The sequence below is a fragment of the Anabrus simplex genome, chromosome 6, assembly GCF_040414725.1.
Source record: "Anabrus simplex isolate iqAnaSimp1 chromosome 6, ASM4041472v1, whole genome shotgun sequence".
NCBI lineage: Eukaryota > Metazoa > Arthropoda > Insecta > Orthoptera > Tettigoniidae > Anabrus > Anabrus simplex.
The window spans coordinates 77257395-77276567 of record NC_090270.1 but is presented as its reverse complement, the minus strand read 5'-3'; the positions used below and the strand labels follow the sequence as shown (position 1 = coordinate 77276567).

At 41.5% G+C, this 19173-nt stretch overlaps 1 protein-coding gene across 1 annotated transcript in view; it reads right to left on the bottom strand.

The window, feature by feature from the left end:
• Positions 1 to 13640, bottom strand: part of LOC136876135 (G protein-activated inward rectifier potassium channel 4) — a 355451-nt gene extending 341811 nt beyond the window's left edge. Inside the window, exon 1 of the mRNA XM_067149835.2 lies at positions 13593 to 13640. Within this exon, the coding sequence (XP_067005936.1) occupies positions 13593 to 13609 (17 nt within the window). The 5' untranslated portion in view covers positions 13610 to 13640. The remainder of the gene's footprint in view (positions 1 to 13592) is intronic.
• Positions 13641 to 19173: the final 5533 nt, after the last annotated feature.

Here is a 19173-nt window from a genome sequence, read left to right as displayed (position 1 = left end):
CGTCAGCTAACCTTGCATCTGGAGTGCAGGACTTCCTTGCTACTGCGAAAAGCGAGTCGCAAATAAACATGTAACTGAGATCAAAAGTTCCTCAACGACTGAAAGAAGCCCCTACAGAAAAACTCAGCACATCGCTCCACGGTAGCACAATGGTGCAGTGTTGTTAATGTACCTTAGTAATGGCTATTTCAGAAATAAACAGTGCAAATAATAGATTAGAATATTCTTCAATATCGGCATAATAATAATAATAATAATAATAATAATAATAATAATAATAATAATAATAATAATAATAATAATAATAATAATCTACCCCTTAGTCCCATTTCCTAATAAGGAGTCGGAGTTGAGGTGAGATATACGGCATGTTTATACGGCCAGATGCCCTTCCTGACGCCAACCTGAGTTGAACTAATGAACATGAAATGAATAAGGAGAATGAAATTGGGCAAAGAGGAGGAAGGAATCGTTTTGTGGCCTATGGATACGAATTTTCCTGGTATTTGTCTGGAAATGACAATGGGTAACGAAAGAAAACTATCCTGAGGACAACCGGTGGTGAGGTTCGAACCCACTCGCCTCCCGAATTCTGAGGTTGGTGTTATAGCCGTAATGCGATACCACGCCCGACTACTCAGCTCTGTAATAATAATAATCCTAGTCACTACGGCTGCTAAGTTTAGGACGGCTGGATAGATCACAAGGTGTCACTCATCGAGTATGACGAGCGCTATCACTAAGACTGAATCATCCGAATGAGGCTTTCTCTGCTTCCACCGCAGAACGATTAACAACCAGATGGATTTATTACTCATCTCTCAAGATAAAAATGAATCCTTTCGGCTTCAGTACAATATTGTTAGCACCCTCTGTGGGTCCGCGACAACTTACAGGGCCTACGGATTCGAAGATCTGCGCCCAAACTCCTATAAAGCTCTCCATGACCTAGTATGAAAACCGTAGGTTAAATGAAATAGTCTGACGCCCGGCTATATCGGCAGACCGCCAAACGTTAGTGTGAAGCAGTGTTGTATACTGCAGCAGAGTAAGAAAGATCCGACCGAGTTTCTTCTATGTTCGATCATTTCTGTCCCTTCAGATATTTCCTTTGTTTGCCATCTAACCGTACCACCACCACCACCACATAGTCATGCAGTATGGTGGTTTTCTTTCTTTTTAATTCCTATTATGCAAAGTCATCTCCGTACTGATCGTGAAGGGCCTTGGCGATGTGAAAGGTAAAGGCTTCCACTATCCGTAACCTCGACACTAAGTAGGACAGAATGGCTAGCTCTATGCCCAGTCACATTAGCTTCCAGGAATTAATCTAGTATTCATCTTTGGTGTGGACTGAATATCAATCCAGGAGTGGGAATCTCATTTCTTAAACTTTTCTACTTCCTGACGGGGTAACGAACGCACGTACTCCTGCGTTAACCGAGCACACCTTAAGCGCCTCAGTTACGCAGCCCCTAAAACCTATTATGAGTGAGGAAATAAATTTGTTTCACTAGGCATTAATTAATGCAATTAAACACCGTGAGAACACAATAAGTGTGCATTATTTAAATCATTTAGAACGAGAATAGATTTCCTCCCTTTCCCGGTTATAAAATTAATATTCGAGTAAAATAAATAATATAAGGAACGTCACGACTCGGTTGTCAAGATTTTGCACCATGAACTTGCTATTAAATACAGACTGGTTGATGAAAGACTTCCCTATTTTAAGTACAGCCTTCAAACTGTACTGTACTCGAAAATGACGAGATTGAAATGTACTGGGACCGAAAAAATTATCAAAGACGACTCTCCGCAATAGACAGGATATAGTGGTGTTAGAGAAGGAAACAAAATATGTCGCTCTGATCGGCATAGCTGTCCCGAACAACGGAGACCTCCATGAAAAGTACACCGAGAAAATCAACAAGTATACACCACTGGCAGAGCACATTCAAAGACTATGGCACTATGGAGAGGTGATAATTGTACCAATCATCCCTTCGCGTACAGGTGCTATACCTAAAACTCTGGTGGAAGGACTGAAGAAGTTGACGTCAACACCAACATGTACAAAACTATGCAGAAGACGGTGGTCATTGGCACGAATGGAATTGTTCAGAAATTTATGGGTTCAAATTCTGCGTAGTGTAAATTAAGGTTTATTGTCTTTGATTTCCCAAAATCTGTACAATTGACTGACTATCATTACCATGAAAGTGTGTAAAATAATAATAATAATAATAATAATAATAATAATAATAATAATAATAATAATAATAATAATAATAATAATCATGGAGTGTGACCTTAGTAGAAGCCTGAGGCAGGTCTTTCGAGTAGAGGCCTTGAAGGCAGCTTGCGTTTCTGTGAGGTTGAAGCCCTGTCTATGATGAATTCTAAAGCTGAATATGACACACACACACACACACACACACACACACACACACACACACACTCACACACACACAGAGAGAGAGAGAGAGAGAGAGAGATACCCAGCCACTGGAATAAACAATGAAGGTTCAAGTCCCCCAGCCAGTTAGGAATCGAACCTTCGGCCCCTTGGACCAAAGACCAGCACGCTAACCATTTAGCCACGGAGCCGGACAATCTCTGAGTAACGAGTACGGAATGGCAATTTCCTATAGACACAATCCATTTCATCGCTTAAAACCAGTACAAGAACGAAATAAACATATAAAACTATCAAAAAAGTTGTCCGGCCCCGCGGTGTAGGGGGTAACGCGTCCGCCCGCCACCCGCCGGCCCCGGGTTCGATTTCCGGCCGGGTCAGGGTTTTTTAATTGTAATGATTAATATTCCTGGCCTGGGGACTGGATGTTTGTGACGTCCTTAACTTTCTTTTCCGCACACACAACATTCCATACTACCGCCCTTCCAATTACACGCAGGTTCATACAATATGGCGCCAGAAGGGGCAAAATATCCACATGGGTCGACGCCCCGAAAAAATAGCATTAAAAATATCTGGAAGTGTTAGGAATTAGTCTCTTATAATGTAAGAGCTCAAGTAAGTTTTAAGAGAAAAATCGTACTCGTAAATTTTCTCCGCTACATGCAAAGGCATAAAATGGATACGTTTTTCGGGTTTAGAAGACGAGAGAGCAAGAGCAGATCCTTTGGTTGCTCCCCTCTTAGTAGCCTCTTACGACATGCACGGGTTATAGGCAATACGTCCTTAGACTCCAACCACAGAGGAGATGAAGAGTTCCGATAAATCGAAAGAAGAAAACTGTTTATCCATGAAAGAATGGAAGGCTCCCGATTGAGAAAAAATGAAAGACATTCTAGACCTCGTAAACATATTATTATTATTATTATTATTATTATTAGCCCAATGTGTTGCTTGCTAATTTAGTAAAATTTTATTTCCAATAATAATAATAATAATAATAATAATAATAATAATAATAATAATAATAATAATAATAATAGCCTGGTGCACGTCTTTCGAGTTGACGTCGTATAAGGGACCTGCGTGTCTGTGAGAATGAGGTCCTATATATATGAATTCTAATGATGAAGAAGGCACATACACCCAGTCCACGAACCATCGGATCTAGTACGCTGACCATTTAGCGATGGAGCTAGACTGAATTTCACTACAAATTATTATTAATGCTTTAATCAAAGTAGAATTATTGTAGTTTACAGATATGGGAACGGATCAGCGAAGAGCAATTAGCTGTGTAACATGACATGGTACGGTTTACTAGCCCGTTACTTAGATATAAACGAGCGTCAAGAACAGTGGATGTGTTAAGTGATGGTGTTTAACTGTCATAGTTCAACAGAATGTGCTGTACTGGACAACATTAAAAATCCACTGTTCTAGCCATTCAGACAAGCAACTCAGTGTTGAAAACACCCTAAAGATATGAGCTACGAATTTTAGGTAAATAAGTATGGAAATATATTCTTTATTTATTCCTAAACATTACATTTCTCAGTCATCGTTACCAGTCGATTAGATTAGCGGTTTGCCTTTTTCTAGCACTACGAGCGCTAATGTGAGTCAAAGCAGAATTTCACTTAAACCCTTATAACTACATTCGGTGAGGACATTTTTCATAAAATCAGAAGACCCCTGAGGGTATTGAACCAAGGAACACATTACAGACAGCATTATGTAAATAAGTTAGTTTGGCTAGGATATAAATAAAAAGAGTAAAAAAACAAGCGATTTTAGGTAGTTTTCCTGGAACTGCATTTTTTCCGGAAGTGGTTTTCGAATTATTTTTTTAGTTTGATAAAACTATCCAAGACTCACAATTTGAAACCCTTCCAGGCCCATTAACCTTTCAACGTTCAGAACAATTGAGGAAATTCCTTAATTTTACATTTTTCGTTATGGGGACCCTAGTCTGTATGCTAAGAAAAGTTTTCAACATGAAAACAAGCCTTATGGAGCTACAACTTTGAAGGACCTTGGACTACCAAGCGATCGCTGCTCAGCCCGAAGGCCCGTAGATTACGAGGTGTCTCGTGGTCAGTGCGATGAATACTCTTGGCCATTTTCTTAGTTTTCTGAACCGGAGTCTCTATCTCGCCGTCAAATAGCTCCTCAATTGTAATCTCGTAGGCTGAGTGGACCTCGAACCAACACTCAGATCCCGTTAAAAATCCCTATGGACGTGCGGTTAGGATCGCGTAGCTTTGAGCTTACATTCAGGAAATGGTGGGTTCGAATCCCACCGGCGACAGACCTGAATAGTGTATTTCGCGGTGTCCCATTTCCACAGTACGAAAATTCTGCGACTGTGCCTTCATTAAGACCACAGCCGCTTCCTGCCCAATCCTAGCTCTTTTCCATCCCTGCCTCACCAAAAGCCTTTATTGTGTTGGTGCGACGTTAAACCACTAGCAAGAAGAAAATATCCCTGATCTGGTCGAGAATCGAACCAGGGCCATCCGGGTAAAAGTCTGACACGTTACTCGACCGAGCAACCCGACTGGAAAACATTAGTGAATTATAAAACAACAAGGAAATTCCTTTCAAATAAATAAATAAATAAATAAATAAATAAATAAATAAATAAATAAATAAATAAATAAATAAATAAATAAATAAATAAATAAATAAATAAATAAATAAATAAATAAATAAATAAAACATTTGATAAATCAAGCGTTTTAACACAACCTTATCTATAAATATAAAGTACGTTTTGTCTGTGTATTACGAAAAGTACGGCCTACACTTGTCTGACTGCAATAACCTTTCCACGTCATATGAAAACCTGAAGACATCTCCGGTTCAATGTAAGTGTGTATGTACAATATTACTCGGACACTTTTTAGTGATAGATGGACACTCTAGTGTTGAATCGATAGACCTCGGCAATCTTCGAGATTCGTATTGGCAACCTTTGAAACACAATCTATGAATCGCTTATGCATCGCTGTTCGACATCTGGCGTACACTTTACGTACTAGTACTGTTGTTGTTTACAGAGCAAAGCCAAACTATAGAATTCATGCTAGGAACAAGATTCGCATCGAGAAATATTATATAATGTTATTTGATGTGTGTATGACACATTTGTTGGCTTAAGATAATAAAGGTTTAGAAAATTCATGTAGATCGATCATATTATCTATTCAATTCAGATTTGATTTCCATTCGGTTGGCAGTATTACTGAAACCGGGAAAGCTCCCTCCTTACTCCTCACCCCCGTACACAAATATATCACTAAAAAATGTGCGATTAATACACCTATGTTCATAAAAATCAGAACACCTTGGAAGACTAGAGACAGGAAGTTCATATTCACAGGACATGTGCATTAGTAAATGATTAGCATTTGAATCGTGTCGGCCCTCAGGTTAACAGTCCACATCGATATCTCGGCGCACCACCACCGACTGGTAAAATGTGCATGCGGCTCTCGTTGTCGCTATAAACCGAAGGCAATAAGTCAGTGTGACTTGAGCAGACGTGCAGGATGCCTCGCAGACGATCTCGGCGCACCACCACCGACTGGTAAAATGTGCATGCGGCTCTCGTTGTCGCTATAAACCGAAGGCAATAAGTCAGTGTGACTTGAGCAGACGTGCAGGATGCCTCGCAGACGCATGCTAGGACCGTGCCGTCACATGAGTGAATTTGAAAGAGGGCGCATTATTGGCATGAGAGAACGTGGTGCATCCAACCGGGAAATTGCTGCTAGTGTGGGACGAAGTGTGTCGGCAGTGCCACGAACACGTGTCTTCTTGTTGTCTCAGGATGTTAGACTGTTTCCCTGGCCCGCCTGATCACCGGACTTGTCGCCAATGGAAAATATGCGGAATATGGTGAAACGGCGGGTGCGGGGCTGTGACCCAATGCCATCCACCAAAGATGAACTGTGGCACCAGGTGAATGCAGCATGAATGGTCATACCTCAAGACGCCATTCGCGCTTTATACGCGTTGATGCCATCACGCATGGAACAATTTATGGGTGCCCATAGAGGACCCAGTGCCTACTAGGCAACAGGACACATGTTGAACCTAGGTGACTGAAATGCTAATCGTTTCTGCACAACATACTAATGAACATATCCTGTGAATATGAAGTTCCTATCTCTAGTCTTTCAAGGTGTGTGTATGTATGTATGTATGTATGTATGTATGTATGTATGTATGTATGTATGTATGTATGTATGTATGTATGTATGTATCGCGTGAGAAAGGCTATCTATTTATTAATCTCGCCATATATTCTACCATGTCAATTATTTAAGGAGATTGAGTTTCATTTATTTATTTAATTTATTTAAGGTTTTGTAAATATGCATATAAAATGGTCTCTAGATTTAGTTTGAATTTGGTTTTTATTTTAGGAAATTAGTGTTATTTACTTAAGGTGTATTTGCTGTATATTATATTTTATTGAATTATCTTTAATTGGGAAATAACCTGTTGATGATAAATAAATCTATTCTATTATATTCCATTCCATTCCATTGTGTTACCTTAGATTGGGGCTAATGGGTATTACGAATCAAAGGAAAAGGAGGGGTTAATAGAGAAGGGGGGGTGAAAAGGGTTCTAGCTGATATTTTAAAAACGCTCAGCTTTATATAAAAGTATTTAATACAAAACTTATTTAAAATTGAATGAAATATTTTATGTCGTGACAATTCTTTGACGGATTCAACCTTAACAGACACATTCGTAATTTACAAGGAAATATTCCTTTAGTCGAACAAAATAAACTTACATAATGTAGACGAAAGGAGCATTTAACTTACAGAGATAAAACCCTCCAGAATAACATTGCAATATCACTATACTGTACACGTGTCCTAAACAAGAAACTCTTAGGTATTCAGGACTTCAAACATTGCTATCGAGACTCCTAGTTAGAAGCAGTATCTGATACGGCTCGAGAATTACTTCTAACTCACACAGAGGGAACAACTGAACGCCAATAACAATACTCTCACTGTAGAGTGCCTGACCTATTGAACTTTTCACAGTGTAGTTCTTGTAGAAGATATCATTCAGTATTTTTCCACTCTCAGTGGAAAGTTACATTGGCAGCAGTCCTCCTCGCTTCATGTGCAAAGCAAATGCACTTTCAAGACGCAGGATGTAAGGTCCAAATATATAGGCCTACTAAATAGTCCATCGTTTAAAGTCCTGTGTTCAATATTAAATGTAAATTAGTGTACTATTTCCAATGTAGTGTAGCTCTTTACAGGCACCCCTCTTCCCTTTTCCCCCAACGGAGGTGAGCCAACCACATTCAGCCCTCCAGTCAGACTTAAATTTTTGACAGTGCCAGGAATGGAACTCGGACCTTCGGTGACAGCAGCTAATAGCGCTAACCATTACACTACGAAGGTGGACAAGACAATTGTGTTCGGAAATAACTATGTATTTTTATCGTATTGAAATATATTTTCTTTTCCGGTCTACACTTCATTGTCTGGCTTGTTATTTGTTTATTCATTGAATTAATAACAATGTCTGCAATAGATTCAATTGTTTGTTTGTTTCTTTGTTCGTTTGTTTGTTTGTTTGTTTGAGCTTCAGTTAAAACGGCTGGACGATTTTAAGTGACATTTTCTATTTGCTATCTGAGTACACTTAAGAGTGGCTTAGGCAACTTGAATTATTATTATTATTATTATTATTATTATTATTATTATTATTATTATTATTATTATTATTATTATTATTATTTTGCGTCGCATCAACACAGACAGATCTCACAGCAACGATGGGATAGGAAAAGGCAGGGTGTGGGATGGAAGGGACTGTGGCCTTAATTAAGGTACAGCCCCAACCAGCATTTGCTTGGTGTGAAAATGGGAAACAATTGAAAACCATCTTCAGGGTTCCTGACAGTGGGGTTCGAATGCAAGCTGATAGCCACATGACCCGAACCGCGTAGCCACTTACTCTGTACCACTCGACTTGGTCATATGCTCAATAACAAGGGGCTTTAAAGAAAGCCAGCCTATCTTTGCAAATATCCTGTTCGTTCCCAGAATTTCTCGAAATATAAAACGATTATATTTAAGGAGTTTTTCTCCGTAACAGACATTTTAGGGAGCTATGTAGCCGAAGTCCATATTACCGTTTCCCGATGAGGTGAGCTGAGACGAAGTTATATGGCGTGTTTTCACAACTGGATGCCCTTCCTGACGCCAACTTCAGTTGAGGAACGAATGAAGATTACGTTAATGACGGTGAAAGAAATTGGGTAAGCCGGTGGAAGGAATCAGCTGTGGTCTATAAACAGGAATTGTTCCGGCATTTACTTCGAAGTGAAAATGGTAAACCACGGAAAACCATATTTTTTAACAAACTGCTTTACATCGCCCCGACACAGATGGATTTTATGGCGACGATGGGACAGAAAAGGGCTAGGAGTGGGAAGGAAGCGGGCGTGGCCTAAGTTAAGGTACAGCCCTAACATTTCCCTCGTGTGAAAATGGGAAACCACTGAAAACCATCTTCAGAGCTGCCGACAGTGGGGTTCGAACTCACTATCTCCCGAATGCAAGTTCACATCTGCGCGCCTCTAACTGCACGGCCAACTCCCTCGGTATAATTGCATGTATCTCATATCTAAATTCATATAAACTTGTATACTTCCCTTTGTTCTTTACGGATGTGTTCACTATTTGGATATAGCCTGCGATTCTACAAGAATTCTGTTTATGCTCTTCTTCAATTTTCCACCCTCCTCTAAAATTCGTCTTGTATGACTGAACTTGTCTTATTTATTTATTTATTTATTTATTTATTTATTTATTTATTTATTTATTTATTTTGCTAGTTGCTTTACGTCGCACCGACACAGATACGTCTTATGGCGACGATGGGACAGAAAAGGGCTAGGAGTGGGAAGGAAGCGGCCGTGGCCTTAATTAAGGTACAGCCCCAGCATTTGCCTAGTGTGAAAATGGGAAACCACAGAAAACCATTTTCAGGGCTGCCGACAGTGCGGTTCGAACCTACCATCTTCCGAATACTGGATACTGACCGCACTTAAGCGACTGTAACTATCGAGCTCGGTGAGCGTGTTTTAAAGTCAACTACTGCCATCATTCGAACATCCGTCTCTTTGGCTGAATGATCACTGTAGTGGCCTTCGGTTCAGAGGACCCTGAATTGGATTCCCTGACGGCCCGGGCGGGAGATTTTAAATGTGTAGGATTAATTCCTGTAATTCGCGACTGGCTGCTTTTGTTTATCTTAACACACTTCTCCCCATCTGCCGACAGCACAACGCACTACCAACAACCACGGGCACACGCAGCAGTGAATACACCCCTCCTCAAAGGGCATTCGCCCGTAAAACTGGGCCAACTCCAATGAATAGGGCAAAAGGCCAGGAAGCAAAACAAGAACCTACTGTACATAGCATTCAAATGACATTTAATTTATTTTTTATTTTATTTTTGTTATTTACTTTACGTCGCACCGACACGGATAGGTCTTATGGCGACGATGAGGGAGGAAGGGGCTAGGAGTGGGAAGGAAGCGGCCATGGCCTTAATTAAGGTACAGCCCCAGCATTTGCCTGGTGTGAAAATGGGAAACCACGGAAAACCATCTTCAGGGCTGCCGACAGTGGGGATCGAACCCACGATCTCCCGAATACTGGATACTGGCCGCACTTAAGCGACTGCAGCTATCGAGCCCTATCTGTGTCGGTGTGACGTAAAACAACTAGCAAAAAAAAAACATAGGCTATGCATCATTCCGGAATATCAAAGGGGTCTCGCGAGGACCGTGATTTAAGGGAAAACTGGCAGCAATGATAAATCTGAAAGTTTGTATGTTTCTCTGTCAGTGACTTCAATGTTGATACCATTTCTTAGCAGATAAAGTGGGGGCACCTAATATTAAGCAACTTCTCCAATTGTGCAGAAATTTGAAGGGCTGAAGGGTCCGGAAAGGTTTCAAATTTTGAGTTTTATCAAACTAAACAAAAACGATGTTGAAAATCATTTCCGGCCTAAACTAAGTTGCAGAAATACAGCCTAAAATCGCTTGTTTTTTAGTCGTCTTCTTTTTAATTCAAATCCTAGCCAAATTAACTTATTTACACAATTCTTACCGTAATGTGTTCCTTGGTTCAATACCCTCAGACGCATTTTTTTTAAAAAATGTCCACACCGAATAAGGGTTTAAGTGAAACAACGCATTGACTCACAGTAGCGCTCGTAGTGGTAGAAAAAGGCAAACTGCTAATCTAATCGACCGGATAACGATGATTAAGAAAAGGATTGTAATTTTTGGGAATAAATAAAGAATATATTCTCATATTTTATTATATTTTCTTTACCTAAAATTGATAGCTCTTATCCCTCGGATTTTTCAACATTGAGTTTCTTGCCTGAACGGCTAGAACAGTGGATATTTTAACGTAAAACTACTTGACTGGTTGAGCTAAAATTAGGGAAGTTTATAGCTTTGGTTAACACACTTGCTACTTACTACCACGCTATCTTTTAGGTGCGCTATGTAGCGATAGAAAATGTGAGGCAAGTTCACGGAAAACGTACGCCTGGGACCCTTAAAATTTAATATTTTGCCTGAATAGTTAGTCATATTGAAGAGAGCAGCAGCAAGTGTACCTGAAATTCAATTTCCCAGCGAAAGTTATGAATGTTCTTCTTATCTGTATGTTTTCGAAAAAAGTGTTTTGTTGAATGCTTTATTCTTGGTCTCTTTGTCTTGGTTTTGTGATTGGCAGTAGGCAAAGGGGCGTGTCATTATAAAGCAAATGAATACACACAAACTCGATTCTGACTGGCAAGAGACAAGGGGTTCTGACATTAAAAAGAAAACTCTCCAACTCGATTGTGACGGGCAGTATGCAAGGCGCCCTGCCAAAATCTGGACTTCACATGAGGAACGGCGCATTGTGACCTGGCCGTAGTGTTCATCGGGCAATTTGATTAAATCTTACACCATGAAGGCAACTTCATATGAACCGTTTAAAGTTGAAAGGGGACTTCTGCTGGTTTTTACGAAATGTTCGGTTTTCATGCGATACTACAGTTGACAGGTAGGGCCATTGTTTGTGCACTCCACAATAAGGCGTGTGCCGTGCAGGTGAAACCTCCATGTGATGTTAGAGGGAGAAATTAGTTGTAGATGTGCATAATTTCAGTATTGTTTTTGGCACTATTTCATTACACTGAACTGCTGTTATTGGAATGGCTTTCTGTATTTCAATAATCCTTACATTCATATTGTACTTCACTTCTATATTACTATTAAGTTTGGCATTATTGTTTCAATGTCCATACTGCGAATTGGATGTATGCCTTTGAGAAGCAATAACAATACATTGTGTAATCATTTGTGGGTTTTATGTGAAAATTAGCATTTAAATTTCGAACCTTCACTGCACTCCATTTGATGTATCCAGAGGACATCAGGAGCAACTTGACTCTAGTCTATGAATTACTTTTCGTGTTACAATGCAGTGGAGAGTGCATTAGTACTGGCATCAAACACTGACAGAAGCATAAATCATAGATCGACATTTTCTATCACCTAGACAGTTTCTTCATTCTCCTATAAAATTTAGACACTGTCACAAGACCCTCTCAACATTAAGCGCTTCATGTACAATTCTGTATGGAAATGAAAATCCTGAGCTTGTTTTCAGTCATTGAACCGGATCAGGAAAGGAATGAATGAAGCCTCCATCTAGCGGCTAGGATAGGAATTATGCCGGCTGACGAAACCTGCCGCACTCGTCTGGAGCAATGATTAATGACGGAAAGATTAAGTGATATTGGAGTGTGTCACTGGAATGAAAGATGGCAGAAAAAACCTGAGTAGCCGGAGTACCCTCCTCCGTTTTGTCCAGCACAAATCTCACATGAAGTGTCCCGGATTTGAACCATGGAACCCAGCGGTGAGAGGCCATCGCGCTGCTACCTGAGCCACGGAGGCTCGTTGCGCAGCACGGGCACGTCAGCCAGTCTGATACAAAAGTCAAAGGCAGGCATTTGCACAAGTGAACTTAGGCCTTCTTGTCTGTCCTAGTGTAATCTCACTACACTGTGCTACAAAGGAAGTTTACAGTGCTGTCTCAAGAACGCACTGGCTGCCAGTGTGGTAATCCAACATGCCCGCTGCCACATGGGACGAATCTCTGGCAATTTCACAGTTGAAAAGTCCGACTCGTTGGCTGAATGGTCAGCGTACTGGCCTTCGGTTCAGAGGGTCCCGGGTTATTCCCTTCATAACCTTCATTGGTTAATTCCAGTGGCTCGGGGGCTGGGTAATTGTGGTGTCCCCAACATCCCTGCAACTCACACACCACACATAACACTATCCTCCACCACAATAACACGCAGTTACCTACACATGGCAGATGCCGCCCAGCCTCATCGGAGGGTCTGCCTTGCAAGGGCTGCACTCGGCTAGAAATAGCAACACGAAATGATTAAAATCACCGTTGAAAAACTATTACAGGGCTTGAATACTTTGATGTTTAATGTTTTAAATTCAGAAAAAATTACTGTCCGCCTCTGTGGTGTAGGCTAGTGGTTAGCGTGATTAGCTGCCACCCCCGGAGGTCCGGCTTCGATTCCCGGCTCTGCCACGAAATTTAAAAAGTAGTACGAGGGCTGGAACGGGGTCCACTCAGCCTCGGGAGGTCAACTGAGTAGAGGTGGGTTCGATTCCCACCTTACCCAACCGGAAGTGGTTTTCCGTGGTTTCCCACTTCTCCTCCAGGCAAATGCCGGGATGGTACCTAACTTAAGGCCACGGCCGCTTCCTTCCCCCTTCCTTGCCTGTCCCATCCGATATTCCCATCCCTCCACAAGGCCCCTGTTCAGCATATCAGTTAAGGCCACCTGGGAGAGGTACTGGTCATTCTCGCCAGTTGTATACCCCGACCCAAAGTCTGAAGCTCCAGGACACTGCCCTTGAGGCGTTAGAGGTGTGATCCCTCGCTGAGTCCGAGGGAAAAACTGAATCTGGAGAGCAAAAAGATTAAGAAGAAGAAGAACTTTGGAAACACATCATCAGCTATGCGACGAATACTGCAGTTAGTTAGTATCTGATGTACTGTCAAAATAAGAGTGGTACTCACCGCCTGTGATGACACATTGTCGCTGCCGGTCGGACTTGAACAGTGGAGGGAGCGCTGTGTGTAAAAACATGGGGACATTAATATAGATCACAACATTCAGAGGGAGCCCACCACCAGGTTACCACCACCTCCATCACCATAAAAAAAAAACTCGCTGTTCATTTTATATTTAAGTTATCCCAGTAATGAGCTGTTAAATTACGGGAGAGGTTATGCAGTGAGAATTACTCATTGACTTGCAGGGGTGTCTAGGAACATCAGTTACAGTGGAGTATACTGAGGGGTACCAAGGCTATCCGTGAAGCCCAAACCTCAACCCCGAGAACGATGGAAGTCTGAAGCAAATGTAAGCATCCGACACATTGTTCTATTTTCAAAACTTGAAAGTAGTGAGAAAAAACGTCGCACGTATTTCTGAGAGCTAAGCATCGGAGACTGATATCGCAGCCCAGGCTCTCGACCCTCTCCCCCCTACACTCCCGTAGCGGCTTGCTGCTGTATATCGGATAGGAGCGGAGAACGGGGGGGGGATAGGTGTGCCAGGCTTCGGTCCGTTAGATCGCCACTACTATCAACCATGCGTTACTCATCGTATATACTTCCTCATCTCATACTTCTGACTTAAGCATATAGATAATAAGAGTGCTAGTATTTCACTCCCGTTTACTTCTACATCCTTGTAAGAAGACACTGCAGGGCTGCTGTAATAAGAGCAATATATTTTTATTTTAGTAGGTACAACTGCTAAAATGAAATGCAATCTTTTAGGTACTCTTTTGTTGGTTGGAATCGAACCCGTGATCACGGGTCAGACACCACCACTGATCTCCCGAGGAAGCTAATAAACCAGTGAACGATGGGTATGACAGCTGTAAAATTCAGCATTTGTATTTAATAATAATAATAATAATAATAATAATAATAATAATAATAATAATAATACCCGTGTGGGGTTTTACCGGTTACCTCCATCGGGCGCGTCCCATTGGAATTGGGGAAGCTCGCTGGCTCTGCCACCAGCAGAGTCAGAGGGTAGTAGGGAAATAAAATACCACCGTGAAAAAAACTGGTCCCTTGCCAGGGTTACGGCGAAGACTGGTAAATGACCAGAAGCCAGAAAACATATTGAGGCAACCTCTAGGGCTAACAACCCTAGTTGTAAAAGGATGGGTACCCGTCCAAAGCAATGTCAAGTCAAAAAGCATGATGGTACAACATTTCAAGAAACATACCCCAGGGGGTAAATCTTCGGATAAATCCCTCGTCGTGAACGCCACGGCGCACGAGTCTCATTCGGATTCTGGGGGAGACTCGACATCATGCAAGAGACGAGTCGGAGCGTCTCGGTGTACCCCGAAGAGTCAAACACTCAGGCCAAAAGCTAAAACCTTTCTAGCAACTTTCAACATAAATTCACTTACACAAACTGACAAACTGAAAACCCTCACCAAAGCTCTTCACGAAAATCAGATATCCATAATGGCTCTACAGGAAACAAGGTACCCAGATGAAGAGATTTTTGAATCCGAAGGCTACCGATTTTTCAAGAGCAAAGCGCAAAGAGGAATCCTCAATGGAGCTGCGATGCTTGGAACCGCGTTTGCTGTTAGAACCAAGATCCTTAAATCGGTTGCAACTTTCGAACCTGTGAATGACAGATTGTCTATACTCACAATTAAATGCGCGAACAAAACCTACGCCCTCGTTAACGCACATGCTCCTACAAACGATAAGAACAAGTCTGATCCAGACGAAGTTGATAATTTCTGAGACCTACTGGATGAAAAATTAAACAAAATCCCCAAACACCATGTCAAGCTTCTTTTGGGTGACTTCAATGCCCAACTAGGTCGTGAACAGAAGTACAAGAAAGTTATAGGAAATTACCCTGCTCACAAAAGAACCAATCCCAACGGCAAAAGACTGGTGTCCATTTGCGAAAATCACAACCCGCAGGTCATGTCGACCCACTTTCGCCATCTACCCAGAAAGCAAATGACTTGGCGTTCTCCCGTCCAAGCTCTCGGAGAGTTCCAAATTGATCATGTTGCAATCTCCAGGAGAAACAGCCCTGAGATTATGAATGTCAAGGTAAAGAAAGGCATCAATGTGGCCTCAGATCATTATATGTCTCATCAAATTCAAACCAATTCCCGCAAACATAAGGAAGACAACCAAACAGATCACACGTTTCGACAATGATAAACTTCGGCAAAGGGTCGAGGAGTTCCAGGAGAAGGCTAGACCAAATGACTGTGACTTTAACAACGCCAAAAGTCTCCTTGTTGAGGCCGCCAAAGACGTTGCAGAAATCAAGAGAAGCAAAAAGCATGCCTGGTGGAATGATACCTGCGAATCAGTCCTCCAAGAAAAACTCAATGCGTGGAAACAGTACTACTCTACGAAATCAGAAAATGATTGGGAAACCTACAAAACCCAACGTGCCCAAGCAGCTAGGGTGTTCAGAACTGAGAAACATAAATACGAAAAATCTCTCATTGAAAAGATAGAACAAAACTTTAGGAAGAATGAAAGCAGAGAGTACTACAGAGCCTTCAAACGCAAACTCACTGGCTATAAACCACCATCTCTATGCTTTGAGCGAAAGGACGGCACACTGGCGACGTCAAATGAAGAAAATTGCAGCATTCTGGCAGATTACTTCAAGAATTTACTTAATTTCTCTAAACCGCAAAGCGCCATTGAGACCAAGGAACCCTTACTCAGGTACCCAGATTCCAGACCACCCGACAGAGATGAAATCAAGCGCCACAATGCCCGTCTCAGAAATAACAAAGCGCCGGGGGAAGACTCAGTAGAACTATAGAAATATGCCCCAGAGGAATCACTTGATATCTTGCAAAAGCAAATAGAAGAAATTTGGAACAAGGAGACCCTACCCGAAGATTGGAAAATAGCTTTGATCCATCCATTACACAAAAAAGGCAGCATGAAGAACATCAACAACTACAGAGGAATATCTTTGCTACCCGTGACTTACAAAATTCTATCACTTGCCATCCTGGAGCGTTTGGAAGCACAAGTCGAACATCAAATAGGTGAATACCAAGGAGGGTTCAGGGTTCAGAAAAGGTCGCTCAACAGCTGAACAGATCCAAAATCTCAAAACGTTCATCAGATATTGTACACTAAGGTCCAAGCAGTATGTGTCTGTCTTTGTGGACTTTAAGAAAGCGTACGACTCCATTGACAGGGAAGTCCTGCTAAACATCTTAAATGAATCTGGAGTTGATTTGAAACTGCTGACATTAATTAGAGCCACCCTGACCGATACAAAATCCAAGGTGAAGTTCCACGGATGTCCCTCGCATTCCTTTGACATCAAAACAGGAGTCCGACAAGGTGATGGGCTATCCCCGATACTCTTCAACTGTGTTCTTGAAAATATCATCAGAACCTAGCGGGTGAGATTAGAGGAAACCAACTATAGTCCATTAAGAATAGGAACCAAATCCAAGGGGATCGCAACAGACTGCTTAGCATTTGCCGATGATATTTCTGTTCTATCAAACGACATAGAAACCGCTAGAGCTCAAGTTGAAATTTTAAAGGAAATTGCCGAACAAACTGGTTTGCAGAAATCGTTTGAGAAAACAGAAGTAATGACTAACATCAAAGAGGCTCCACCAAAACTCCATACAAAATACGGGGACATCACCCGAGTAGACAAATTCAAATACCTGGGTGAGATCATCATGCAAAATTGACTGGACAAAGAAGCACTTCAGGAGCGAGTACGCAAACTGGAAATAGCCTACCAAACATCCCGCACAATCTACAACAAAAAATGCCTTTCCCAAAACACCAAGATACGTCACTATGAAACAGTTCTGAAGCCAGCAGTTCTATATGCAGCCGAAACCCTGTCTCTGAATGCCAGCAAAGAACTGGAGAAAAGAGAACGCAAAATTGTGAGAGGAATCTTGGGATCAAAGTACAGAAATGGAATCCACCAAAAGAGATCCAACAAGGAAGTCTACAGCAAAATAGAGAAAATTACCGACACAATCAGAAAAAGACGGGCACGATTTTACGGTCATCTGGAAAGAATGGACGGAAGAAAGTTAACTAAAGAAATCTTTCACTTTTTGATTCAAACCCCAAAACCACAATTCCCTGGTTTAGAAATACCAAAGAAGACCTGCAAATGCTACATATCTCAGCTGAAGACGCCCTTAACAGCGATCTCTTCCGCAAGAAAATATTGACGAACGGGCTAAACCGAGACGAGCAACCGAAGAGAAGACACGGTGCCCCTTGGACAGAGGAGGGTAAGCAGGCCCACTCACAAAGAATGAGGGAAATTTGGGCTCTAAAGAGGGCCAAGTTCAGTGTCAAATGCAACAAGACTTAACGTGGTCCTTGATGGCCCCAGCGAATTATATAATAATAATAATAATAATAATAATAATAATAATAATAATAATAATAATAATAATAATAATAATAATAATAATAATGGTGCACGGCATCTGTGTAGGGTTGGTGGTGTCCTAATGAGGATAAAATGAATGGCAAATACGCCATAAGCACCCAGTCCCCAAGCCAGGGGAATTAATAGGATGAGGAGGTTGATTCTGAAAATTGATTCGGGGCCATCAGACCAAAGGCAAACATTCTATCCATTTAGCCACAAAGGCGGACTTTAATTTGCTAAACCTTCGGCTACTATCTCCACTGATCAGGGGTTGAGCATTGGCAGCAGCAGTGGCCAGGTCAGTAGCTTGTGAAGCAGCCTTGACAACACAGCAGGCTTCTCCGTTGGCTATTGGCTGCAGCTCAAAACGCTGAAGGCTTGACGTTCACTAAACCAACCATCGAAAAGGGGTAACCTAAGTCTACTGGTAGACCACGTCTTGATCCCAGCATACGCCACGGATCAATCAATCAATCAATCAATCAATCAATCAATCAATCAATCAACAGTGATCTGCATTCAGGGTAGTCGTCCAGGTGGCACGTCACCTAGTCTTTTCTTTAAATAATTTCAAAGAATTTAGAAATTTATTGAACATCTCCGTGGGTAAATTATTCCAATCCCTAACTCCTCTTCCTATAAACGAAGTTTTTGCTCTTGAATTCCAACTTTATCTTCATACTTCTTTCCTACTTTTCAAAACACCACTCAAGCTTATTCGTCTACTTATATCATTCCATGCCAATTCTCCACTGACAGCTCGAAACATATCACATAGTCGAGCATATCGTCTCCTTACTCCCAAGTCTTCCCAGCTCAATGTTTGTAACATTTTCGTAACACTACACGTTTGTCGGAAAACACCCAGAACCAATCGTGCTGCTTTCCTGTGAATTATTTCCATCCCATACACTGGGGTCTAGCCAGAGACTTACACGCCCTCTCCTTACATCCTTACTACACCCCCTAAATACTCTCATAACCATGTGGAGAGATCTGTAATCTTTCTTGACAACCTCCTCAATATGATTTCCGTAATATACCTTGCCCTGTAATATTCCTTAGTTTCTAGTCAAACAATCAGCAGTAGCAACGTTAATATTACGGGAAATTACCTCCAGAAGACCAGAGGTGAATGCTAGT